Below are 27,428 nucleotides of genomic sequence, written 5' to 3'. Positions count from 1 at the left end.
CACCAACTGAGAGCAGCTATAGGGGTCACTGTGTTTAGAAGGACTCTGAGGCCACATCTTCATTTATGAAGAAAGAGTGAATGCTTGATGGCTGCCATGGAAACCCGAGAACCATATCCCCACTCAAACCTGTGATCCTCTGGCCATCAGAACTTTGAGTTAAATGTTTTGCAAAATGTGAAAGATTCACTATGGCAAGGAGATATATTTCTTCATAATCTAATGAAAGGTGCGGTGCAGAAACTGTTATGCCTATGTCCTTAGGCTGTTTTCTCAGGCAGCTCCTGGAGAAAGCTGTATTCTCAATTGCTAAGGTCCTAGCCATTGAGAAGTGAGACCAGAGCTGATGGAGTAACCAAGCTAAATCAAGTGAAAAATCATCTTCATTATAATTTTATAAAACCACCCTAATAAAATTTAAAAAATAAAAAAAACACTCTGAGAAATGACTAGATAAGCCACTAGTTCTCCTATTTGACCATGGAAACTTAAAGAGCTCAGTGAGTTTGAGTTATGGACACTCCTATGGACCCTGTGGACCCTGCAGCTCCTTCAGACAAAGAAAGCAAAGGAGAGAATTGGGAAGGGAGTGGGTAGGGTGTGTGAGGACTCTGCCCTGAATGAGCTGAATGACCTTGGGCAAGTCACTTCTCTTTTCTGTTTCCTATCTATAAAACTGGGGAAGGGACGGTTAAGTTCCTCATCTCTGAGGACCCCATGTTTCCATGGAAACACTCTGGGGGCCACTGATTCCACAAGGCAAAGTAGAAGAACAGAAAATGAGATGAGAACAAAATATTAAAAGTGAGTAAAGTTGACAATGAGAGAAGAAAGGAAAAAACTTATGTAAGGATAACATGAGACTCAGATATAGTACAGGGATTACCTCATAGGTAAGTGAACATCATTTTTTGTATGGATTAAAAAAATCAGGTTTATATCTAAAACTTTTTGTAACCAAAGCCTTAACATGCTACCTTTTTTTTTTTTAGATGGACACCAGGTGCAAAAGGTTGCAATAATCATATTCCTAGTTGCTGGGACATTGTTATCATTGGGTTGTACAAGCAGCAGATTTTGTTTGGTTATTAACCAATAAGTAGGAGCCATTATAACCAACTCAGAATGTGGATTTGGATGTATCTCAGGTGGCATCACAGTGCCCTAAAGGGGTCAATACAGCCTGGGAAAAGCCTTGTACCCAAGTAGTGAGCACAGTAAGTCTTCCCGTATTTCCGTAATTTTAAGATGTTCCACCAGCTTAATAACGGCCTTCCAGTGCCACCCCAAAGGAAAGAGGAAGAGAGAGAAAGAGAGAGAGAGAGAGAGAGAAAAGAAATGTTACCTCACATTAAATGTACGCATAAACTGAAAAGCACATTGGGATTTAAAAAACATTAAAATGAGAAAAAGTATGTCTTAAAATCGAGGCAATAATGATAGCTATGTCCCTCGTGTCAGTATTACGCTATAAGGTAAGTCTGCACAACTTTCAACAGTAAAGTTGAACCTCCTGCCTCAAAAAAGTATTATGCATGCTGAAATATGCTACCTTAACTTATGTTCTAAACAATGGTGACTGAGCCTACAGCCCAAATCTTGCCCATGTCTGCCCCAAGACAGAAGGACTGATCGGGGCGTTACTTGCCTTTCCAGGCTCACACTCGGTCCCATCAGCCCAGGGCGTGTGCTGAGTCCGGCAGCCTTTGTGCGCTCCATCCACGTTATTGCACCAGAGCCGTCTACACTGCATCTGCGCAAATTCAGTTGAATGACAATTCAGTGACGATGTGATTAGACGATATCAAGCAAGGCAATGGTTGCTTTCAACTAACATTTTGCCAATGATGTAGAGCGTAGGTTAGAAAGGGATTTTTTTCTTGGTATGATAAATGATAAAATATTCCAACGGATAGAGAGAGCAGCCCAGGAGACACATTTCTATGCCTGGGAGGACTTGCCGGGTGTCAAAGGGGAACTACTGTGCAACAGAAACATACGAGATGTCATATGGTCCTAGTAACATCTCCCCATATTACAGATAAGGAAACTGAGCCTGGCAAAGAGTAAAGTATCACACTGGAAATACGTGATGTGAGTTTAGGTTTGCAATGAGCTGTGACTGGAGAGTGGGTTTTGAGTTACGTTGTGATTAGAGTTAACGTTTGGCTTGATGCTAAAACTGGTGTTTTTTCTTACTAAGCATATATTATCATGATCATATTATGACTCTTTTCGAGGGCTTTCAGGGGTTGTCAGAGGAAAGAAGGGCCAAAATATCATGAAATATTTCAGGTATATAAAAAGTATGAACAATAACATAATGGATACCTGTGTGTCCACCACCCAAAGAAAGAAAGAAGACTTCACAGGCTCAGCTGAATGCCATGCACACTCATTCTCAATCCCAATCCCTTCCCCCTCTTCCCACAGGTAACCACTGTCCTAGTGATGCTCACCATCTCATCATTCCCACTGCTTTTACTACAAATGTATAAATATCTATCAATAATATACAGCATTTCAGCTTTAAACAAACAATGCTGTTACATATTTCAGAATATATGGATACATCCTACAACTTCCTGTTTTCCCCCCTACACACTATGTTTTTTGAGTTATCCAAGTTGACATATTTAGCTCTATTTCAGGCATAGTTTTTAAAGATAATTTTTCCCCGATGATGAAAATAAACAATATGCATAGTAGAAAAATTCAGAAGCTACTATTTTTTAAAAGAAAAAAAGCTTTAAATGATCCAGTCTTTCCTGAAGCTTTTTTCCCCCTTTTACATTGAGAACATACTCTGTAAAATAATTGTTTATCCTGTTATTTTAATTTAAAACTATAGCTAGAGCATGTTCCCTTGTAGAGTTACTTTTCAATTTTTGTATAATATTGCGGTAAATGGAGATACTATAGTTTGCTTAACCTTTCCATTCTTGGGCATGTGCATTACTCTGCATGTTTGCTAGCATGAGTAACAGAGAAACGAATATAATCATAGATACATTTTACAGAAAAATTTTGTTACTTCCATGGAATCACTGTACCTGCCAATTTACCATGCTATCTCTGAACCACTCCCAGCAAAATAAACAAACAAATACACAAAAGAATAGAATGGGGCATCCCGGAGAAGCACAGTTCTGCTGATATGCCTCCTGATAACCACTGGATCAAATCACTGGTCCAAATGTCCATGACACATACATCAAAGTATCACACACTTGCCAGCTGAGCTACCACCAGAAACAGTTTCAAGCCCCAGGTGGTCACAGGCCACAGCTTCGACAAGCTAAACCAGGGAAACAGGTCTGTCTCATGAATTCCTGAATCTAGAAGAGCACCTATAATAAAAGTCATCTGGACGAGGCAGTGGGAAGAAAAGGAGACAAGGAGGGAAAAGGGCTGAGCTCTGTCATTACGAGCTTTGCAACCTTGTCCCCTCTGAGCCGCACTTACCACTTATAAAATGAAAATGGTAATGGCATCTGCCTTTTGGGCTGAGAGTGAAATGAGAAAGTTCAGGGAAAGCCCACATGCAACACCCAGCACTATTACTGTCTATCGCCATCATCACTATTACTATCATCATTAATAGTCAATGGACCACTCAATGAGTGGTTTATGTTAAGAGTGAGAATCCAATGGAAAACTATGAATTCAAAAATGTCCAGAATCCATTTATGAGGGTAGAAACGGCCCCCAGATACTTACCATATACGGGCACACCTGAGAACCTGGTCCAAAAATCAATTCACATTGTTTATTCACGTTGTAAAGGAGGCCTGGCAGTTGGAGAGGCAAAGGATAGGGTCTGGATTCAGGTTCGTTAAGCAGACACTCGCCGTAACCAGTGCTGTGGAAAGCAGAAAAACAAAGATGGTGAGGGCAGTGGATAAGATATGGCTGTCAAACGCTCCAGATGACAGTGAAGGCCATTCTGTCATTTTAATGGTACAGAAGATGGTTCCTTTTTTTGTATTTGTTTTATTCATTTCATCCAAACTTGAGTCCAGAAGCTGAAGTTCTATTTTCAGTGCATACTTGTTTGTGGAACCACCGGCTGTGCATACAACATAACCAGGAGGAAATATGCAGCTGTTCCAGAATTTACCACCTTTCGGGGCAATTACCTATTTATTTATTTATTTTGCGGTACGCGAGCCTCTCACTGTTGTGGCCTCTCCCATTGCGGAGCACAGGCTCCGGACGCGCGGGCTCAGCGGCCATGGCTCATGGGCCCAGCCGTTCCGTGACATATGGGATCTTCCCGGACTGGGGCATGAACCCGTGTCCCCTGCATAGGCAGGCGGACTCTCAACCACTGCACCACCAGGGAAGCCCACCTATTTATTTTTTGACGTCTTCTCCAATAGAGTAAAGTGTCTTAGGGGTAAAAATAGTGCCTTTTTCACCCAAGCATGGGGCCCTGTCCATAACAACAAGTGTTTAGTAAATATTTGCTGATTTGCTTAGTGTTATAATAAGAAACACTTTAGATCATCTGGTTAAAAAACCCACACATACTCACACTCTCTCTCTCTCTCTCTCTCTCTCACACACACACACACACACACACACACACACACACACACACACACACACACACAAAACCCCCAGCAACCTGCCAGTTCTTCCATGTTTCTGGAAACACCTCTTCTGGAAAATTCACACCCGGTGAGTTCTGATTAACAAAACCCCCTCTTCCCTGTGGCTGGGGAAACATACACCCAGTGACCTTGGGACAATCACTTAACCTTTTGTACATCTGGGAGAGAAGAGCAATAAATCTGTTACACAAGGATATTGTATAATGTAACTGGATCCTTGAGCAGCCTGGTGGGAAGCTTAAAAAAAAAACAACAACAAGAAAAGAGAGAAGGAGAAAGAGTCAAGGAGATAGAGAAAGAGAGAGACAGAGAGAGAATGTTCTCAATTCGACAATATGGAGGTCTGTGCAATTTTCATCCACCCATGTAACGTTCTTTGGGGGCGTCTCACTTCCCCACCCCTTTCCGACACCGAATTACTAAGAAGCACATAAATATTTGTGGCCTTCCTTCATCATGTCACCATATTCATGGTCCCTTCCCCAAGACCTGCAGAGATTTCACAGCTTTACCAACAATGAAACAACATTTACATATTCTCTTTAAGATCCCAACCTTTTCCTTGAGCTCAGTCTGTAATCTTCTAAATTCTGGTGAGGACATGAACTACACAGATGTCAGAGAGTATTTTTCTTTTCCCTCCTCCCAGGAATGTCAACAAAAATAACAACTCAAAAGGAATGCTTGACTCTACATTTTCTTTCCCACAATTAGTTCACTGCATGGAGGCCAGATACTAGCATGAAGGCTGTGCTCAAAGAAAGTTCGACTCTTACTCTAAAAATTCAGTGATGTATTTTCGGCTACACTTTGACCACATCCAGGGGTTGGTGTAGAAGTTCAGTGTTGGGGCCATGACATGCTGGGGACTCTTAACTGCTTCTTCTTTGCACTTATTGTTGTCATCATGAGGCATGTTGAACCTAAGGCCAAGGAGACAATGATATAAAAAAGTCAATAAACACTAAGGGATAGAGCTGTTATAATCGCATTGAGAACGTATCTTAGAGAAAACATTCAACTGACTACTGCATTATGGATAAGAACCTGAGTCCTGGTGAGCAGAACAAAACCTACTAGAGGATTAAAGGCAGGGAGTAGAATAAAACATACTTCTGACCCAACGGAATACAAAGTGCCTTCAATGTAAAAAAAAAAAAAAAAAAGTGAATTGGGCCACTATTTGGTTTAGCTGTACTTCTTGGAATTGCAGAGGCTCTGCATGTGCTGTAGTTGGTGCTAGAATACAGTAGTTGGAATTCCTAATAAGCTGCTGAAGGCCAGTTTATAGAGTCAAGAACTTGGCAGGTTATGATAACACTGTGCACATAAAGAGTCAGTCAACTGTCAAAAGTTGAAGTCAAAAGCTTCCTAATGAGAGGCTCAGGGTGGGTCTTGGCATCTCTTCTTCTTTGGGTCAGGCTGACAGATGCTAAAACCCTGCAAGTATACCGTCATAGAGGCATGCAAAGTTCGTGCACAATAAAACCCATTAAGAAAAACTGCAAGCATGGAAACGAGAGGCACGCCGATCCAGTTGGCTTAACCCAGAGATGGCAAATAGTTTCATGCTTCATGCCAATTACAATTGATCGGTACCAGCTTCCTGAAAATCTGGGCACAAAAGTATTCTTAAACTAATCCAGGTTCTGCCCAAGAAAAGGCTGTGATGGAGTGCCAACATCCTCTTGGGTCTGGGAGGGAACTCGGCAGCGGCATTAACACATATTTGCCATTCTTGGCTTAGAGAGAGGAAGTGGGGAAAAAAATGACAGGAAGCATTTCTCAATCCAGAAACATCAGTTCTATGACCCACATGCCTTTCTCAGTAAGATAATTATCCATTGGGTAACAAGCTCACAGGGGCTGTCCTCTGGATGACTATTCCGAATCACAAAATTGATGTACATGATTAATTTGGCATTTAGGGAGGAATTCCCCTCACTAGTTCACCTTGAGTTACAAAAACAAGGGAGTCAGAAAGAAGTATGTAGACTTGCTTCATATAACAATAAAAGCTGGAATAAAAGTCTGTGAAGTCCATACCAGTAATTTCTCATGTCTGATTTCCTTTTTCTTTTAAAAATTTGGCCCCCTCTATAATTGCCAGATGGGAAATGTAAGATGGGAAAACTCCAACTGTCTTGGTTAAGCTTAATAGTAATAAACGCTTAAGAGGCTATTTTCTTAAAGGAATGACTGCCCAGGTTTCCAAATCCCAGCTGCAGAGTCAGTGTAATACCTCCATCAACAAACCTAATACAAGCAAAGTTTTCAAATCTTCCTTGTTTGTTTCTCTCTGGTGCAAACGAGCTAGTGTTTATTCCCCACGCCACCATGACTGGATAAAATACAGTTTATTTCACCGTGTGAACAGAAAACTTTTTTTTTCATTCAAATGTTAGGCACCTTTGCTCATAGCAGAGGTGGTATAACAACTATTCATTGAGCACTTACTAAAAAATAATTACCAAGACTTTTTTAGCATTCCCAATGCTCCAGCTGGTGTGTTAAATGCATTCAATGCTTTATTTCATTTAATTTTATTTAATTTTACTTGATTTCATTTAATTTAAAATTATTTTATTTATTAATTTTATTTGACCCAATGAATAGTGTGCTATTACTATCCACATTTTACAGAAAAGGAAACTGAGTTGTAGAGAGGTTTAACTACCAATATTTGATCAAGGTCACATGGTTACTAAGGGAGCTGGGATTGGAGTCTACTTCAGACTGATTCTAAAACCTCCTGTTTGGGAATACATACAAACTACATTCTCTCCTATGAGGCAAGTTGCGGAAGATTTGTCAGAAACACTGTGTAAGGATTTCTGTATTCAGTAGAGACTCAATTACCTCTCGAATTCTTCCTGATTCTTAGATTCTGGGTGTCTATGAAGCTGGTACGAGAAGCCAGGAGCTATTTGTGAGCATACAATGGCGCTCAACAGATACAAGGTCAGTTGCTTTTTCCTCCCAACAGCTCTTGGGTTTTATATTACCAGAAAGTCATGACTGTAACAACTTAACATTTAATTTTGAAAAAGTTCATTAGAAAATCTGCTACAGAGTACGGTAGCAAATTTTTTTTAAAAAGGATTTTTACTTTTTTTAAAATATGAACAAAGCTATCTCAAAGAGACAAGGCGCCAAAAGAAAAATAATTCATTAACAGGCTAGCAGTATACTTTCTGTTTAAGCCACAACTCACAGCATTCACCAATTATTTCATTTCTTGCTTCCTGACACTTTTGAGATGAGGGGTATATGTATTGTTTCCATCTTATAGGAAGGGAAACAGCATATATTTTCCTCAAGTCAAAGGGAATGTTAGAACAATTCCATCCAGAACTTGGGTATCTGGCTGCCTGCTGACTCTGCCTTAGAACTGGTACTCCAACATCATATGCTCCTACGCCAGCATTAGCTACTACGCTTTGGGTAGTTTAATATCTCTAAGTCAAACACAGGGACACAATGGTATCTACCTTGTGGGGATTATAAAGATTAAGGGAAATAACGTAAATGAAAGCTCCTAGAACAATGTCAACAACATGGTTTTTGCAGGGGGAGATGTTTGTTAACTGTGAATTGAGACTTCTCTATAGCTTAAAATATTTTGGTTTTGCTACTCAAAATTCCTACTTTCCTTAAAATGTCAATTTTATAAACTGGCTATCTAAAAGGGGTTTATAAACTCTTTTGGGGAAAGGAATTAACAGGAAATTAATTATATTTCTTTAACCAGTATATTCTTGTTAGCCATATTTTAGGGGGAAATGTTAATCTGTTAATCACACAGGGACTTCGCTGGTGGTGCAGAGGTTAAAAATCTGCCTGCCAATGCAGGGGACACAGGCTCGATCCCTGGTCCGGGAAGATCCCAAATGCTGTGGAGCAACTAAGCCTGTGCACCACAACTTCTGAGCCTGCACTCTACAACCGCGTGCTGCAATTACTGAGCCCGCGTGCTGCAAGTGCTGAAGCCCGAGCACCTAGAACCCTGCTCCATAGCAAGAGAAGCCACTGCAGTGAGAAGCCCGCGCACCGCAACGAAGAGTAGCCCCCGCTCTCCACAACTAGAGAAAGCCCGCGTGCAGCAACGAAGACCCAAAGCAGCCAAAAAAAAAAAAAAAAAAAAAGAAAAGAAAAAAAATCACACAAACTCTTGCCCTTTGAATACATTTCTATCTCTGGAACTTTCCCCATTCCATTCTCTGGGGGCCACCCTATTCCTCACTGTGAAATCTACACCTCCTATTTATATGTGTCACATAATTTACCAGATTTCTTGTAGAACAAACAAATGAAAATCCCCCAAAGACTCTGTTAAAGTAAGTTTGGGGAAACTGAGTTAAACGAAATCAACACTTTAATATAGGACTTGTCAGAGCCTTTACTTCATGCCATTTGGCCTTGGCATTCCAAGCATGGCTAGACTAGGAAAAATTTTTTTAAATCACTGGATTACAAAACTCTATTTTTCCCCCATGGACCATTCTCTTGGAATCAGTGTTAGAGCCCTGTACTTTGGGAAATGCTGGTAAAATGAATAGTTTTCAAACCTAGTTCCAAGAAATCCTTGAGTTTCATGAAGATGTTTCAGAAATCAAAGGACAGAGAGGCAGCTGACTAAGCAGGACTCTGATCTGCCACAAGGGCTTAACTGAAAGTCATGCCTCTTTTATTCTCTAAATATTGGGCATCTGACGATATTTCCTTTGGAGAAAAAAAAAGGGGTGTGCTCTTAAAATATGCTGGAAAATATATGCATTATACGTGGAGTTGGATTAGAGATACCTCTATATATGCATCTTGCTTTATGCCTATTATACTACACTGCACATAAAGTGCCTTAAAAAAAACATTTGGTGCATGAAAAAGCTTGCTCAATAGATGATGTTATCTCTAAATAAAGTTAACATCTGACATGCAGATTGATACACAGCTGTATTATACTAAGGACATCTTTTGAGAAAATTATTTCAAAAGGATATAGTATGAGTAATTTAATCATTCTAGAAAGAAAAGAAGGCAGATCAAAAACCCAAAATAATTTTGAATAAATGTATACTCTTTTGCCCCATGTTCTAACCAGGCTCTGGCTCTAAAGAACAAAAAGGAAAAGCCAATTTTATAACGACCAGACACTTAGTGAACATAATTAGGAAATAGTTTCTTCTCTGTATCTTTGTTCATTTTTTTCCCCTAAAAGAGGGATAGCTCTGTTCCAGAGGCTAATATCTAAAGGACAACCTTAGATATAACTAAAATCAGGAATGATCTGGGTTTGGGAAAATCCTGTGGACCACAGCAATGTTGGAGGATCCTACTAAACAAAGATGCTGTGTCAGGTAAGTTCTCTGCGCTGATATACCCTCTGCTTCAGTGGAAGGGGTAGAAAGGCCCCCTTTTTTTCCACTTTGCAGTAGGAAAGGAACATATTAGACCTTGCCTAGACAACTTGTACAGTTAAACCAAAGAGATGCATGAGCTATGGCTGAAGAGGGTGCACTGTATTTATTTCGCTTCCCAAAGTCAAAGTAATTTCTGCCAGCTACATTCCAAGCTTTTCAACCCTGCAAACTCAACTATGATTCAAGAAGCGTCTTATACCCTCTAAAGTCAAGTGAATGCTCACTGATGTGAAGGAACATAAGTTTTAGGTCACTACAAATTAAATGAAAATATGGAGAAGAAACGTACACATGGCCCAGTTCATGGGCTATCGTAAAAGCTGTACTCAATCCACTGTCTTCACTGATAGAGCAGCTTCTATAGGGATCACAAATGGTTCCCAGTTCAGCCAGACCTATTAGAAGGGAAAAAAAAAACCCACAAGGATTTACTTTAAAAAGCATTTGTGGCTTGGAAGAAAAACATGTCATAAACTGTTGTAGCCAGAGAGGATACGCACAGTGGACTCACCTAAGGTATCACATTTGTCATGAGCTCTGCAGATATCCTGTCTGAAAGCAAAGCAGACTTAGGGTCTTGACACCAAAGAGTAAATGTCAATACAAGCAAACACTTTAGAATCTTCCAGGTATTCACAACATCACCACTTTAGGGGGGCGGGGGGGGGAGGGTACTGGTTTTACAAAAAGCAGACTAACAGAGTCAGGGATTTGCAACTCAAAAAAGTTTAGGAATCACTGGTTTACAGATTAAAAGCTACACTGAGAGGTCTCCTTCTGCCACAGGGGTAGCCAAGGGCAAGTGAAAACCTTTCCGTCCAGGATTTTTCCTCATACCTTGAAGCAAGTGATTCTAGTTTCTGAAGAACATTCTGAGAAGGCTCTAAATGCCTTTCATTTAAGTGGATCTAAGAGGAAGTGTTTGTGACGATATCAAAGGTGACCGATGGGAGACACACTAGGCCAGCAGACCTCTTCGCTGCCCTGCACAGCATTTTAAATATTTTTGAGCTAGAAGCTACCATTTAAAAATTGGGAGATTTCACATTTTCCAAAAAAAGTATCTTTATTTCTGGTTTCTTACAGAATCACAAAAGCTGCCAACACTGGACTTACATCCTGCATGGTAACGAGCTCAGTGGGAATGGCAGCTGCCCGCTCTACACAGGTGTTTACTTTCAGACCTGCCTAACACGTTTATTGCCTACTTGGCGGCGATGGGGGTTATTCTGCCCTCCTCCACCACACACCCTCAGAGGGCATGTGGCAACGTCTGGACAACACTTTTGGTTGTTACAGTTAAGAGGGGGGAGAGTTACCGGGAGGTAGTAGGCAGAGACCAAGGACGCTGCTCAGCATCCTGCAGGGCACAGGGCAGTCCCCACAGCATAGAATTATCTGATCCAAAATGTCAATAGTGCTGAGGCTGGAAAACCCTGGGCTAGGGGCTGGCTACCAGGAATATATGACCCCATCCCATCAACGTGACCAGAAACTAAACGACTGGAGGAACAGACATCCATATACCTCGTTACAAGAACTGCTGTATCATGCTGGATTCCACCTGGATGGTTCTTTGAATGCTGCCACTGGCAAAAGTTTTTTAACGTTGTCTGGGCATTAAAAGATATGGAAGGTCCTTCCTAAATACAGAAAAGAATTATGGTTGGTCCGTTGCACCAATACCAATTAGATATGCCATTTCGGATACAGAGAGAAGAAAGAAGAAAAAAACTTTATTACCTGTTCATTATGAATCACAACTAAGTTCACAATTACAATATTAATTAAATTTCCAATACTTGGGTCTTTATAGATAGAGGCTACCTGCAACCGAGATAAATTTTTCAAAGTTAATTGTGAACTCCGTGTAAGCAATAAGCAATTCACTTCTTATGCTGGGCTCCACCTCTTTTTATGGTTCATGCAACATATGCATTTTGGAGCTGTGAATTTTCATTCAGTCAACAAACATTTCTTAAAAGTCTCTTTGTAAAATTCATAGACGGCAGCTTTAGACAGTAATGAATGCAAACAACTTTAAATTTCAAGGTGTTTTCCAAGGAAACTGCATTGCCATGTAACTTAGCAGTTCTTTGTGCCAAAACACTGGATATTAACTTTTGATCAAGCTTTTTCATCCCAGTTGAAGCTGGACTGCCATTTATGGAATCTCACATGGACCACATACTTGCTAATACTGCTGTTGTACCAACCATTTGTGTTCTCCACAACTGGTAACCTGTTTTTTTTGTTGTTGTTGTTTGTTTTCATTATTATTGTTAATTACGAGAGCTAACATCCATTGAATGCTTACTGTGGACTAGATCCTTGCTGAAAACTGCACAGCAACATTCTGGGCTAGGTGTGACTATAATCTTTGCTCAACAAATGAGGAAACTGAGGCTCAGAGAAGTTAAGCAACTTGTCCAAGACTAAACAGCCAGCAGTGAGTAGCAGAGCCAGAATTCTCAGCCAAGGTCCATTTGACACTGAGGCCATGCTTGTCGTCAAAATCCTTAACAGGTCTGAATATATGGGTTAGAAATGGAGTTGAGTCTATGCAAGGCCTGACTAGGTTTTCCTTTCCCTCCTCCAGGACAGGAGAGGGCTGGGGCACATGGGACTGAGCTTGAGGAAGGGGGGGTCAGGGAGAGTGGGGAGGGGAGGCAGGTGGGGTAAGGGTTGGGGAACACAGTGGGGGGTGGTTCACAGCAGTGCAGGGAAACACAAAGAGAACCACAGGCCACGGAGAAGGAAGGAGAAATTTTAAGTCAGTGATCCCAAACGGCTGCTTTTCATATTCATTGGGGGAATTCAATACAAGCAGATTCCCATTCAAATAAACTAGAATCAATCTATTAATAGGAAGGCTCTGCTGAGGCTTAAAATGAAGGCAGAGCACATGGGCTATTATGGAACAATCTCCAGTGTTTCAAGAAAACAGCAATATGTAACACCGTGTATGAGAATGCGCCATCTCTGAAAAAGAAAAAAGTATAGCCATACATATGTGCTTAAGAAATGTCCAGAGTTGCCTTGTCCAACATGGTAGCCACTTGTTATGTGACCACTGAGCACTTGAAATAGGGCTTGTCCGAATTGAGATGTGTTCTGAGTGTGAAACACATACTGGGTTTTAAAGACTTAGTACAGAGTAAAGTTAGTCTCGTTAATAATTTTGTAAATGATAACATTTAGATATAAAACAAAATACATGATTAAAATTAATTTTACCTGTTTCTTTTATGTCTGTGTGCGGCTAACAGAAAATTTTACATTACATGTATCTATATTTAAAAAAAAATTACGTGTGTGACTTGCATTATATTTCTATTGGGCAGTGCTGGTTAGAAAGACGGGCAAATAAACTTGTCTCAGTGGTTGCCTCTGGGAAGGGGCCTGGGAGCCTGAGTGGGGAAAGGCACTTCAGCTTTCTCACTAGTCTTTGGATCTGCTTGATCTGTTTTTCAATCACGCAAATTTATTACTTTCTCAATTCAAAATGGGAGTAGAAAAATTCAAAATGGGATAGATTCCTAAGACTCACCCCAGAGCTACTTAATTAGAATCCTGGGGAGGGGGACAGAGACATTTTCCAAAGCTCCACCAGTGCTTCTGATTCACAACCAGCACCCACAAGTCTTACTGGCGACCCACACCTGGCTGTGCAAATTCACGTGTCAAAGGGCACTGGTTTTGGGAAGTGGACAAGCTGAAGGTCACATGCAGTCCCTAAGCCACTAGACTGGCTTTACGTGACCATGGGCAAGCAACCCAACTCCTTTGAGGCTCAGTTTTCTTATCAACAAAATGAGAATGACAATTTACCTAGCAGAGTTGCCAGGAGGATTAGAGATGATGCCTTTTCAGTAAGAAGCACATTGTCTAACACAGAATAAACACTCACTATTGATGCCCATTATTGTCATTGTCTAATCTTATGTTCTCTTCGGTCACTTGCCTGAATCGTTGAAATGCCAGCCCCGAATGGTTCTCCAAAGCACTGGGTGGAAACCCATTCCCCAATGGCACATTTAGGGACATCATAAATCACCTCCTTTTGAATGTACTTACAATTGACATTAAAGTTAAAATATAGTGTTGAAGGTTTGCTCCGTGGTATAAAACCATTCTGTTGTCTGCCACCACCATCACTTCTACAAACCGTGGATAGGATAAAAAACGTTTTGTTCTCCTGTGGGTCCTCTTTTCCCTTGTGCTGTCCGTCTTGTTACCATAGGCAGAAAGGGCCCTTTTGGTTAGGCTGCTTCTTAATACTGCCACGTCATCAGCCAGGCTACTCCTCTCTCCCCATTTTCTCGTCCTCGTTTTCCTCTTGTCCTTACTGTGACTATTTTTGTGTTCTGTAACAAATCAGATGGCATGCATTACATTCTGAGCCACATCTATTTCATATTAAGAATTTAATTTGACACGTCTTAAAATGATGCCTCTGTCGTCAAATTACATACAAAATCAAGTTCTACACGCTGTGGAATCTCCGGGTGAAACTATCTGCGCTCTCATCTAAATGACTAAGGACTTGAAATTGGCTTTTCTGGAAGCTTCCATAAATGCTCACTTAAGGTGTTAGAAAATTAGCCCTGAGTTTAGGGGAAACAATTGCTTATTCTTTTCATTCGGTAACAAAAGCCTGGCTGGGGTTTAAGTGGTTTGTATTCATTGTTCTTTGCCGTACATGGAGGAAGGGCCAACAGCACAGCTATAGAGCTCTAGAGAATGGAAATGGAAATGCTTCATGTACGCCACTTTTCATATTCAATGAGATACAGTATAAAGGGGCCTAAGAGGTGGGCAAGCTAATAGACAGTACAAAGGAACTACAGAAAATGAATGACAAGGTATTATTCTCTTACCGTATTCAATCACTGTCATGCATGAAATGTAAGAACAGAATCACTGCTGTTCAATGCTTCCAAATTTTTAATTAATTTGTTTCAGGGCTCAGTTGAGGAAGTAGATTCCACTCAGGGAGTATGAATAGGTAGTTGGGACTGTGATATATAATGCCAGATGAGGTCTCCTCATTTCTGATTCTAGCCAAGGTACCTCTTGGATTCTACACAAGCTTGCAGCTCACAGTGTGGTCCGTGGACCAGCAGCACTGGCAACTCCTGGAAGCTTGTTAAGAATATAGACTCACCGGCCCCACCCTAGACCTGATACATCAGAATCCACGTTTCAACAAAGATCTCTAAGTGATTCACATTCATGTTAAAGTTCTGACGAGCACTAGTGTCCAACTTGGTTTGAAGCTCCTGTTGCTGGTGAAAATATTCCATTTCAGAGCCATCAACCACAGAATAAACAGAATGAGCATAAAAGTGCCTGCTAAAATATGCCTTGAGTAAAAACAGAATTTAATCAGTTATCTTGCCTATCAAATCATAAATGTGTTTCAGAGTTTTAATGACAATACTCTGTAGGCCAAACAGGCAACAGAATTGCACAACTAAGAAATATGCTTTCCTAAGACACAAGAAACAGAATTTATTACACCAGTAATAACAACAAAAAAGTTATAAACTCTGAGTGGTTTCATATTTGAAGGGCTCAAATATTTAACCATTATAACCTATTGCTAAAACCATCAATTTAGGCCACGATGTGTATTTTGGTCAAGTTGAGTGTTTTAGTGGTTGTTATAATAGTGAAATCAGTCCAAATTGTCAAACAAGTTATATGTGGTGCAGCTATAGATAACATGACTAGCCCTAAGCCTGGTACGCAGTAGGATTCAACATAAGACTATTTTTCTTCCAGTCTCTCTTTCAAGAGTATTCATATATGTATACCCATGCCATATAGGTACCTGGGCTGTCATTCCATTTGTAAATCACTAGTGATTACAGAATGGATACTAGACAAGCACCTACTTCATGCCAGATATTGAACTAGGCTCTTTTACATATGTTATCTCATAATTCTTCTCAGGCTGAGAAAATTACCTCTATTTTACAGATGAGGAAAATAAGTCTCAAAGAGATTGAGCAACTCGTCCAATGTCACATACAGGATGTGGTGGTATCTGGAATCAGGCATGGATTTGATCAACACCCTAAACAGTGCTCTTTCTATCAGGCAAAACTGCTCAAGAGCTAAGGACTGAAATGGGCTCATGGTTTGGTTGACAGTTTCTAAACTGAGCCTGAACTGGAAAAAAGACAGTGCCTGGTGGATATTTTCACAAACACTAGCTTTTTACAACAGGTGTATGGAAGCCACGTTGAAAATTGGATTTTTTAAAATACATTAAAATGTGTTACTTATTTTGTGAAATAATACCCTTCATGTCTTTTGTAAATATTTTAATATAATTTATTATAATCAGTAAAGTTCCAAAGGTTTTAAAGTCTCTATTCTCCATTTCATTATTTCTGCTCTCATCTTTATTCTTAGTTTTATTCTTAGTTTTCTCTTCTTTTTCAAGTGTCTTAAAGTGGAAGCTTACATTATTGACTTGAGATCTTCTTTCTTAATAGAGGCATTTAAGACATAGCTATAAATTTCCCTCTAAGCCATGCTTTAGCTGCAACCCATAACTTTTGACATGTTATCTCTTCATTTTCATTTATCTCAAAGTATTTTCCAACTTCTCCTTTGGCTATTATTTGGTGTGCTATTTACTGTCCAAATATATTTGAGTTTCCCATTTCTCTGTTATTGATTTCCAATTTCATTTTACTGTAGTCAGAGGAGATACTCTGCATTACTTCTATGCTTTTACATTTACTGATATTTGTTTTATGGCCTAGCATATGGTTTAGTCTGGAGAATGTTCCATGTGTTCTTCAGAAGAATTTGTGCTCTGCTGTTGTTAGATAGAGTGTTCTACAGATATCTGTTAGGTATAGTTGGTTTACAATGTTGTTCAAGTTTTCTATTTATTGGTTAATCTTCTGCTTAGTTTTCTATCCACTACTGAAAGTAGCGTATTGAAAGTTTCTATCTATTACTGTTGATTTTTTAATTTCTCCCTTCATTTCTGTCCGTTTTTGCCTCACGTATTTTGGTGCTCTGATAAGAGATGCATATTTGTTTATAACTGCTAAGTATTCCTGTGAAATGACCCTTTATCACTATAAAACATTTTGATAAACTTTATCAATAAAGGGAAGTAACCCAGTCAAAAAGACCACATATTATATGATACCAGTTGTATAAAATGTCCGGAATAGGCAAATCTATAAAGACAGAAGTAGATTAGTTGCTTAGGACTGGAGGTGGAGTGGGGACATGGGGGGAGGCATTGATAGCTAATGGGTTCAGGGTTTCTTTTTCAAGTTATAAAAAGGTTCTAATATCGACTGTGATGATGGTTGCACACAGCTGTGAATACACCAAAAAACCACTGGACACTTTAAATGGATGAATGGTATGGCATGTGAATTATATCTTAATAAAGCTGTTAAAAAAAGAAAATACGTCACTTAGTTTGTGAAAAGCAGATAATCTTTACTTATTGTCTTCCATAAATATTTTGACTTATAAGGTTAATTTAGAGAAAAGCATAACCACAGTGAGAAAAACACGGAGGAAACATTATATAGAAGTCACTCTTTGGACCATTCAGGGGAATCATCTCATCAGAGGGGACTTGGGCATGGGAATACCTGAGGATAAATCAAGGCACTAATTGGAAAAAAGGTACACTTATTTAAGTAGCAAAGTTGAAGAAATTAAGGCATTGATCACTGAAAGAGATTTCTGACAGAGAACAGTGGTAACAGAGAAAAACCCATGTAAATTCTAATATACCTGGAAGACATTTCATTCACAGCTAATCTGTGTGTCAAAGAAACAATTCAGTATGCTTTACATGGTATAAAAATGCAGGAATAAAATTACTTCTTCAGAATCAAAAGCAACATCTTCTAATACATACTTCCCAGTCTTTTAACCATCTGACCTTTTATCCTAATGAGTTAGAATAATATTTATTGACCTAATTAGCCCAACTTATTTCTACCTCATTAACCATTTTAGCAAGCAGTTTTGAATTTGGCATTACAAAGAGTAAGAGCTTTAAAGATTCAAATATTCGCTGTGACTACAAATGCAGGAACATTTTTACTGACAATGGAAAAAACAGACACTATGACTGGTAATATCTACCCAACTCTCTGGCCTCTGAATAGAAATTGTTAATATCAGAGAACAATTTCTACCAAGGGACACACATTGTTAGGATAAAAAGAAAGTCATTCACATTTCTCTTTAGTGACCTTTTAGCATAATGGAACTGAGACTAGTATTTGAAATTTGCAAGGTCACTTTGCTAATAGTTTTATCAAAATGAGCTACATAATGAAATTTCACCCTTATAGAAAGCACAGTATGAATGGTCTATGTACTTTTGCTCTTCATTTCACCCACAGACAGCTTTATGTTTGTTATTACTTTTTATTGAGATATAATTTATATACCATAAAACTCATACTTTCAAAGTATACAATTCAGTGGTTATTGGTGTATTTATAGATAATATAGATAATCATTTCTATTATCTAATTTTAGGATATTTTTATTGCCCCCAAAAGAGACCCTGTACGCATCAGCCGTCACTCCCCATTCCCCCTTTATGCCCCATCTTTCGGTAGGTGAGTCTCTGGCAATCACTAACCTATGTTTTATATCTATGGATTCTCATTTCATACAAATAGAGTCATACAATATGTTGCTTTTTGTGTGTGGCTTCTTTCACTTAGCATAATGTTTTCTAGGTCCATCCATGTTGTAGCATGTGTCAGGACTCTATTACTTTTTATTGCCATGTAATATTTTACTCTAGAAATATACCACATTTTGTTTATTCATTCATCAATTGGTGGACATTTGGGTTCAACAACTCAACTGAATAATGTTGCTACAAACATGCATGTACAAGTTTTGGTGTGGCCATGTTTACATTGCTCTTAGGTATTGCTGGGTTGTATGGTAAGGCTATGTTTAACATTTTGAGCAACTGCCGGATTGCTTTCCATAGTGGCTGTACCATTTTCATGCCTCTTCTTGAAGTTCAAATACGACATTTAGAAAGGAAATCATTTTTTCATGGTTTTTCTTGAAGGATTCCTCAAAAATTAATCATGTTCACTAAACTAAATAGCTGATGAGCAACCTGGCCTAGTTCAAATCTTAAAGTAGCATGTTGAACCAAAGAAGATATACAGATGGTACATAAGCGTATGAAAATTTGCACCATGTCATATATCAAGAAAATACAGATAAAACAGCCATGATATACCAAAATCCAGAATGCTAACAACAACGAATGCTGATGAGGATTTGGAGCAAAAGGAACTCTCATTCACTGCTGGTGGGAATGCAGAACGGTACAAGTCACTTTGGAAGACAGTTTGGATGTTTCTGACAAAACTAAACATACTCTTAATATACGATCCAGCAATCGTGCTCCTTGGTATTCACCCAAAGGAGCTAAAAATTTATATCTACTCAAAAAACTGTACATGGGGTGTTTATGGCAGCTTTATTCATAATTGCTAAAACTTGGAAGCAACCAGTATGTCCTTCAGTAGGTGAGTGGGTAAATAAACTGTGGCATATCCGGACAGTGGAATATTATTCAGCGCTAAAAAGAAATGAGCTATTAAGCCATGAAAAGACTTGGAGGAATCTTAAATGCATATTACTAAATGAAAGAAGTCAATCTGAAAAGGCTACATACTGTATGATTCCAATTATATGACATTCTGGAAAAGGCAAAACTATGGAGAGAGTAAAAGATCAGTGGTTGCCAGGGGTTGGGGCAGCAAAGCAATGTATAGGCAGAGCACTCAGAGGATTTTTAGGGCAGTGAAAATACCGTGTATGACAGCGTAATGATGGATACTTGTCATTATGTATGCGTCCCTATCCACAGAATGTACAACACCTACAGGGAACTGTAATGTAAACTATGGACCCTAAGCGATAGAGATGCATCAGTGTAGGCTCATCATCTGTAATAAATGTATCCCCTGATGAGGGATGTTGATGGTGGGGAGGCTCTGCATGTGCGGGGGCAGGGATATATGGGAAATCTCTGTACCTTCCTCTCAATTTTTCTATGAATGTGAACACTGCTCTAAAAAAACCCAGACAATTAAAAAAAGTAGCATGTGATATCTCCAAGAATCAAATGCACATTTGTATTCAGAGAAAAGTAAAATATTTTGCCATTGGAACCCTCACATGTGCATGTAAACAAATTTCGGCACGTTAAAAAGCTCTAACTTGCAGTTGTGTGCTTTCTAATGCCAAGTCAAAGGCACTATAGTTATAATGCTTTATTCCAAGAACACGACTTAATGTTGACTTTTACAATTGTTTCGGCCTTGAGAACTACGAAGGGGAACGGTGATGCTTACACTACTACTAACAGCCACTGTTCTAAGATCTTGTGCTCTGAAGAAAGCAAGCTTCAAGGTCTATTTGACCTTGGGCAAATAACTGACTTTTTCTCACCCTCATTTCTTCCACTTATAAAGCTGAGTAAGAACAGTACCTCTTCCAAGGAGTTGTTTTGAGAAACAACTAGAGATCATGCATATAAAGTATGCAGCACACAGGAAGCAACCAATAAAATTTTTTTTTCTATTTTTTACCAGTTATAAAGTCATGTAGTGAGTTAGAACTAAAAGGAACCATTGAAGGGAGAGAGACTCTTCTTCTGAAAAACAATTTTCTGGCTTAAAATCATTTTAAAGACAAGCTGTTTTACACCCTTAAATGACTTTTTTACTTCTATTAGTAAATGGCCAATTACTTCTCTTGGCCTCAGTTTCCGGACCTCTTAAATGGGTATATAAATAGGTGTTTCCACCTTAAGCCTATTTTGAGAATTAAATAAGAAAGTGTGTAGAAAATTCCTTGTAAATTATAAACTGAATTTTAAAATATTATTTTTTGCACCTATTTTGTGCAAGGCACTTGGCTAAGTTGAAATAAACAACAGCAACAACAAAACAGAAGCAAAACTTGGGGCCGATCTTTAAAAAGAAAGTATCATGAAAATTTAAGATGGTATCAATATTAAAACACCTGACAGCTAAACACTTAAACAACATTTGCTTATTTACTGATAAGAATGTTTTAAATGAGCTTCATTTCACATTACCATACAACAAAATGCATACGACATTACTAAAAAACTGGAATTATTTTAGAAAATAACATCCGGGCCTGGTTATTCTGCAGTTACTCATTGAGTGTTTCCTACCCACTGGGGTTGAGCTAAGGAGATCCTCATGTTAACTTTAACAGCTGGGAAGTTAATTATTGCTCTCTATGTTTATAAGGTTTATCAAAATTTAACTGAATTTTCCTTAAGGCACTGAGCCACCTTGTGACCTCATGGTCTAAGTGGGCAGGGGGACCACAGCACAGGACCAAAGGGAAGACTGGCGAGCAAGGATTTTAGCGAGTCCCCTTTCTGCTCCTCCAGGACTTGACAGCCAGAAGGAAGTGGACAGGGAGTTGGCAGTGGTTCACACTTGGATTCTGGAGCCAGACCAGCCCTGGTTCACGTTCCTGCCCTAGCGCTGCTGTAGCTGCCCTTTCTTGGGCAATCTCCTATCTTAAAGGCTCAGTTTTCTCATCTGTAAAATGAGGATACTAACAGCACATACTTTAAAGGGTAACTGTGAGGGTTAAAAGAGATAACACGTAAAATGCCCGTGGCACAGAGCACGGTGCACAGGAAAGATCCATTAAATATTTAATGCGATAAGGATTTTTAGTTGTTATTGCTTTACCAGTAGTATGCAAAACAGCCCCTCCTTATGAATTAGAATGTTGACGTCAGGGTTTCTCAAACAAAACCGTTCTATTTTTGAAAGAATCTTCTAAAGAAAAGGAGAGAGGGAGGGGAGGAAGGAAGGAAAGTCATAAAGACCAGCCCCTGTTCCCTCGGAACTTCCAATCTAGGTTAAGAGGCACATGCAGACTGACGTGGGAAGACCTAGTCAGAGATGTAATTAGATGGAAAGAAATGCCACAAATACTTCTGCTTTTCAACTGGCTCCAAAGGCCAATAACATACAGGAAACAAAACATGGAAGCTGATGGCAGCTCCTGGCCCTCTGTTCTAGTCCCATCTAAGATCTGCCCTCAAAGAGTTACTCAGTGAAGCCTTCAAACGGGGACCCCACGGGATGAGAATCACAGTCTACTGGGATCAGAGGAAGATGGGTAAACAAGCACGATACGGGGGTGGGTGGGAAGAGATAAAACATAAAAATGAAAATAGCCGTAAAACCAATGAATGTTCTAGTAAAGAACAATGTGTTTCCAGAAACCGGGTGGGGAAGGAACTAAGGGAAGGAATTCTTCTGTGTATATAAAGGTCTAAAGCATATGAATGAAAATCACCAAGGTTTAATTTTTTTTTAGGGGTCCTCCATTTGACAGTCTGTAAAACAACAGTGAATCCCTAGATACTCAGGAGAGTCACGTCCCCAAACCCATTGCTCTGGACAAACTGTTAGCTTTTGGGGGGGAGGGGGAAGTGGCATGCCCAGCATCTAACAGTGCTCCACGGACAACACCGTTGGGACATGGGTGCAAAGGGCAGTGGCGGGAGAGATCTCCTTTTTGGCTAGGCAGGACCTTTATAGACAGTGTTTCCCCAGGCGTGGTTTACAGAACGTTTGTCCCAGAAGATATTTCCAAAAACAAATCAAGTGGGTTTGCAAAATGCTTTACACAGCATTCACATCTGGGACTTTCTGCACACACATTAGCATTTTAAGAGCTCTGAGAAGTCTTGCAGGAAAGAAACCAGTCTACATTTTGTTCATCCATGGAATTGGAAAACTTATGGGATCTTGGCCAATTTATGAGGGGATTGAAAAGTCCCTGGAAATAGAACAAGATGAAGAGGACTGTGTTGATGGGTTTTCCTTTCAGGGACAGAAGGAGATGCCACTGGGAGAAAACAATTGAGAAGCTTCTTGTAGTTCAAGGGGCTGTGATGGGTGACAGGTGGCGGGCAGTGGGAGGCGTGTTTGAGGGTCATCACACCACCTTCCAAGGGGTGGGTGCCTCCAGCTACCTGCAGAGGTAAATTTGCTGACTCAGGTGTGCAAGCTGGGACACTTGCCCCAAAGGCCCTGCCGCACGCTCCCTGATTCAACATCCTACAGCTCCTTCAACTGCGTGCGGTAACTGCTGTGACGATGATACTGTTACGATAATACTGGCTAACGTTTGTTTCACGCTTTCCTCTGTGCCAGGCACTCTTCGAAGAACTTTACATGGCTTAACCTGATTATTCTTCACAGGGACTATTAGAATAATAGACAGGGACTATCATCTCCATTTCATAAATGAGGAAACTGAGGCACCCTTGAAATAACTTGAGAAATTATTTAAAGCACATCTATTTGAAACAGTATAAAATGCTGAACATACCTGGGCCTGTATTTTACTGAGAAATTGTTTGGTTTTGCTATTAATAGCCTGCAAAATACCCCTCAGGAAATGTTGCTTTTCACTCATTCCATCTCTTCGCAGTAAGGGGAGATGGGCTCCTTCTGCCCAGCGGGAGCCCAGCTGCCCACAATCACCCTGCACTGTCTGCAGCCTGCTTCTGATGGCTGCTTCCCAGGCCCCTTTGTGACGTGGCTTGGGATCTTCCAGACCAGCACTCTCCAGGAGGAATAGCATGTGAGCCCCACATGGAAGCAAGAATTTCTAATAGCCAAATTTTAAAAAGTCAAAAGAAACAGATGAAACTAATTTTAAGGATCTACTCTATTTACCCTAATACATGCAAAATATTATCCTTTCAACATGCAGCACCAGCCCCATTTCTAGGGCTCAGGAGCCACATGGGGCTACGGCTGTGGTACAGGGCGGTGCGTTCAGGAGGCAGTATGATGTGCTGATAAGAGTTTCAGAGTCAGGGAGATCTGTGTTCAAATCCCAGCATCTGTGCATTCAATCTGTGGGACCTAGGCCAGGTCACTGAAGCCCTCTGTGCCTCAGTTTCCTCATCTGTGAAATGGAGATAATAATGGTTCTTCCTTAACAGGGTGGTGGGAAGGGCTAAGTGACTTAATACACGGAAAGTGCTGAACTAGGGCCTGGTGCAGAGTAAGCGCTCTAGGGGTATTGGCTGTGGCAAATCATTACTAAAGATGAACAGCCTTTTTATGCTGGAATCAAGGGGCTCCGGCTATCTGCCATTTCACTGCAGCTCTTGGGTGGCCCTGGGATGCCTGTGGCGGGTTTAGGTATCACTCCCGTATCAGAGATTAAAGAGCACTTGGGCTGGAGCCCTTTAAAAAGGCTTCTAACCAATTCTTAGGGAGTATATCTCCCACATTCCTTTGATACACAAGTCTCCCAGTTTACAGGCAACTGAGGACGAGTTTACACACCAGGCCTGCAGTAGGAACCCTTCTTCATCCTGATGTCCCTGTTCTGGCCACCATGATCGTGAGTGGTTGCAGGGACACACTGTACTCTGACCACAGGCTGAACTCACCAGGGACCCTCCCAACCACAGGCCAACATCTTGCAGCACCCTGGCTCAGCTCAGATATTTAGCTGCTATACATTCAGCTCTTGCTCTGACAACTTACTCCCTTAAGCGAATTAAAAGCCTAATATCTTTCTCTAAAGTCTGGATATAACTTCTTAGCTAGTTTATAATGTCTCACTAGTTTATTCTTAACTATCCTTATACTTAAAATAAACCCAGCAGCACTCCCAAAACCTCATTTGAATTGCCCTTTTAAACATACCCCTTCCAGGCACCATCCATGGACAGCTTTTCCTTGACTTACAGCCTGGAAAGAACACAGGACCGGGAACGAAGAGGTCTGTGTTCACGGCTCACTTTTCCATTCGTTTTAGCTCTAAGATTACAAATTCCTTCAGAATTCTGACCCTCGATCCTCTTATCCACAGAGGCAGGGACTAGAAGTTCTCTAAAGTTCCTTCCAGTATTGAAAAATGATGAGTTCTTATATTTTACGAGTGAAAAATGCCAAAAAATGAAGTCCTACGATTCAAAAATGGCAAAACCCAACAGTCTCCTCTCTTGGCCACTTAGAGAGGGTATCAAAGAAATAACCAAACGGTACGCAGGGTGGGCAGGTAGAAGGAGACAGAATAACTGCAATGGAGAAAGACCAACAGAAAAGAAGTGAGGTATGGCTGATGTTAAAAAATATCAAGGAAGGTTTCCTATATGTGTCTCCAGTACTCATTGCAGTGTTTATTTTGGACCTGCTAAAATAGGTAATAGTTTCTGAAAACTATTTCTATACCCTAATTTGACTTGTTACAGTGGAATAGCATCAAATGTGAGGATTAGGAAAATAGGCTTAAAAGGAAAAAAAGTAACACATAACCAAAGTTACCTTTGGGAAACCATTATACTGCCCACAAAACACAGCATAAGAACACTGGGGAATAATAGAGTCATGTCTCCCATTCCTATTCCCCCAAGAATGTGGTCCATCCAGGGCTGGGTCTTGCACTGTTAACTTCTATGTGTGTCTCTGTCTCACTGTCCTTTGGTTTTCTCTCCTGTGTGCATACATGTGCAATAGGACATAGCTGCATTCTTAGGAACTGACGGCTTCCTTTGTAACTATTCTCATCCATAAGCCAAGAGGAACCCGTTCCTATCATTAACTACACAGGCTTGAAATTGAAAGTTGTGTTTCCAGATATCAACCAGAAATAAAAACAACACTATCCCTTTCTGTTGGCACAGACAATGGCTTTGAATAACCAGACCTAAGTAAGTCTTTCCTAGTCCCTTTCTCTGTACCTGTGTTTTGGACAAACACTAAACTTCACTGTCTACTATGCTTTCCTGCAGTGTCATCCAGCATGAAATCCACCAGACATGAAATGTTTGCAATAAAAAAAAGAAACCATGTATGAAATAAGTGTCCGCAAGTGAAGAGAATGAAAAGACAAGCTGCAGTCTGGGAGAAAGTGTTTACAAACTACATGTTTGATAAAGGGCTTATATCAGAATACAGTATAAAGTACTCTCAAACTTCAATAATACGAAAACAAACATTCCAATTTTTTAAAAAATGGAACAGATTTGAACAGACACTTCACCAAAGAAAATACACGGACGGCAAATAAGCACATCATTAGTCATTAGGGAAACATAAATTAAAACTGCTACGAGATACCACTACGCATCTATTAGAATGGCTAAAATAACAAAATAAAACCAAACGAACAAAATATTGGCAATACCAAGGGCTGGCAAAGATGCAGTAGACCTTTTATACCCTGCTGCTGGGACTACAAAATGGTATGGTCACTTTGAAAAGGAGACAGGCAGTTTCTTATAAAGTTAAACATAGCCCAGATATCTCACTTCTAGGTATTTACCCAACTGAAAACGTATGTTCACCCCAAAATCTGCATGCAAATGTTTACAGTGGTTTTATTTGTAATTGCCAAAACTTTACCCCTCGACTGGGTAAACAAATTGTGGTCTACCCATACAATGGAACACTATTCAGCAATAAAAAGGGATGAATTACTGATACAAGCAACAGTGTGGATGAACCTCAAATGTACCATGCTTAATGATTCTATTTGTATGACATTCTGCAGAAAGCCAAACTACAGAGACAGAAAATGGGGGCTGCCGCAAAGCACAGCAGGAATGCAGGAATCATTCTCTATCTTGACGGTGATAATCGTTACCTGACTGTATGCCAAAACTTGCAGAATTATACACGAGAAAAGACGACTGTTTCTGCATGTAAATTACACCTTAATAGAAAAAAATGGAAGAAAATACTAGAAAATATCAATGGAAAATAAAAAGATTTGTAAAATATTAAAATAAAATCTTAGCAGAAAAATTCTGAGGTCCAGCACATGAACGTGAACTTTTCCCACACACTACAGGCTAAGTGCATTCTCAACACGCCACTCTAATTCCAATGTCACGTGAGAGATGAGGAATCAATAAAAAATGAACATTAGCCCCTTGTTTAATCTTACTCCCTCTCAGAGTCCACCACCCACATGAATACACCACCATATCTTGCATTTCCTCCTGCTCCTTTTTTGTGATATGCGGAACACTTCGTACTTATTAGTGAGCTGCAGTTGTACGGAATGTCCATGCAGAAGTCTGGGCCAGACACGAGCAGACTTTGGTTACCCGTAAATAGCTACAATAATGATCCTATAATGATCTGATTATCACAAAGAACCTAACTTTGGCAGATGCAAATTTAAAAGTGTAAACCTCCAATTACATCTCAATAAAACCGAAAGAAACAAAAAATTTAAACCTCAATTATATGAGTAAATAGCACTTTATTAAATGAATGGGTTTAGATGAAGAGAATGCTCCTACGAAGAGAACTGA

General features: G+C 39.9%; 1 protein-coding gene across 2 annotated transcripts in view; it reads right to left on the bottom strand.

Annotated features, from left to right (window-relative positions):
- The window catches only part of ADAMTS9 (ADAM metallopeptidase with thrombospondin type 1 motif 9), a 223,826-nt gene that overhangs the window by 181,540 nt on the left and 14,858 nt on the right, over positions 1 to 27,428 (bottom strand). For both annotated transcript variants that reach the window (XR_009542735.1, XM_060161420.1), the window contains 8 exons: positions 14,114 to 14,403; positions 11,780 to 11,863; positions 11,564 to 11,679; positions 10,548 to 10,588; positions 10,326 to 10,431; positions 5,393 to 5,539; positions 3,721 to 3,862; positions 1,649 to 1,753 (listed from right to left, as the gene is read on the bottom strand). Coding sequence is in view for 1 of the 2 variants with exons in the window: in XM_060161420.1 (XP_060017403.1) it covers positions 1,649 to 1,753; positions 3,721 to 3,862; positions 5,393 to 5,539; positions 10,326 to 10,431; positions 10,548 to 10,588; positions 11,564 to 11,679; positions 11,780 to 11,863; positions 14,114 to 14,403 (1,031 nt within the window). In the remaining variant the exon portion in view is untranslated. The remainder of the gene's footprint in view (positions 1 to 1,648; positions 1,754 to 3,720; positions 3,863 to 5,392; positions 5,540 to 10,325; positions 10,432 to 10,547; positions 10,589 to 11,563; positions 11,680 to 11,779; positions 11,864 to 14,113; positions 14,404 to 27,428) is intronic.

Source organism: Lagenorhynchus albirostris, chromosome 10, assembly GCF_949774975.1.
Source record: "Lagenorhynchus albirostris chromosome 10, mLagAlb1.1, whole genome shotgun sequence".
Classification (NCBI taxonomy): domain Eukaryota; kingdom Metazoa; phylum Chordata; class Mammalia; order Artiodactyla; family Delphinidae; genus Lagenorhynchus; species Lagenorhynchus albirostris.
Note: the sequence above shows the minus strand (reverse complement) of the source record. Positions and strands in the feature narration are given on the sequence as shown.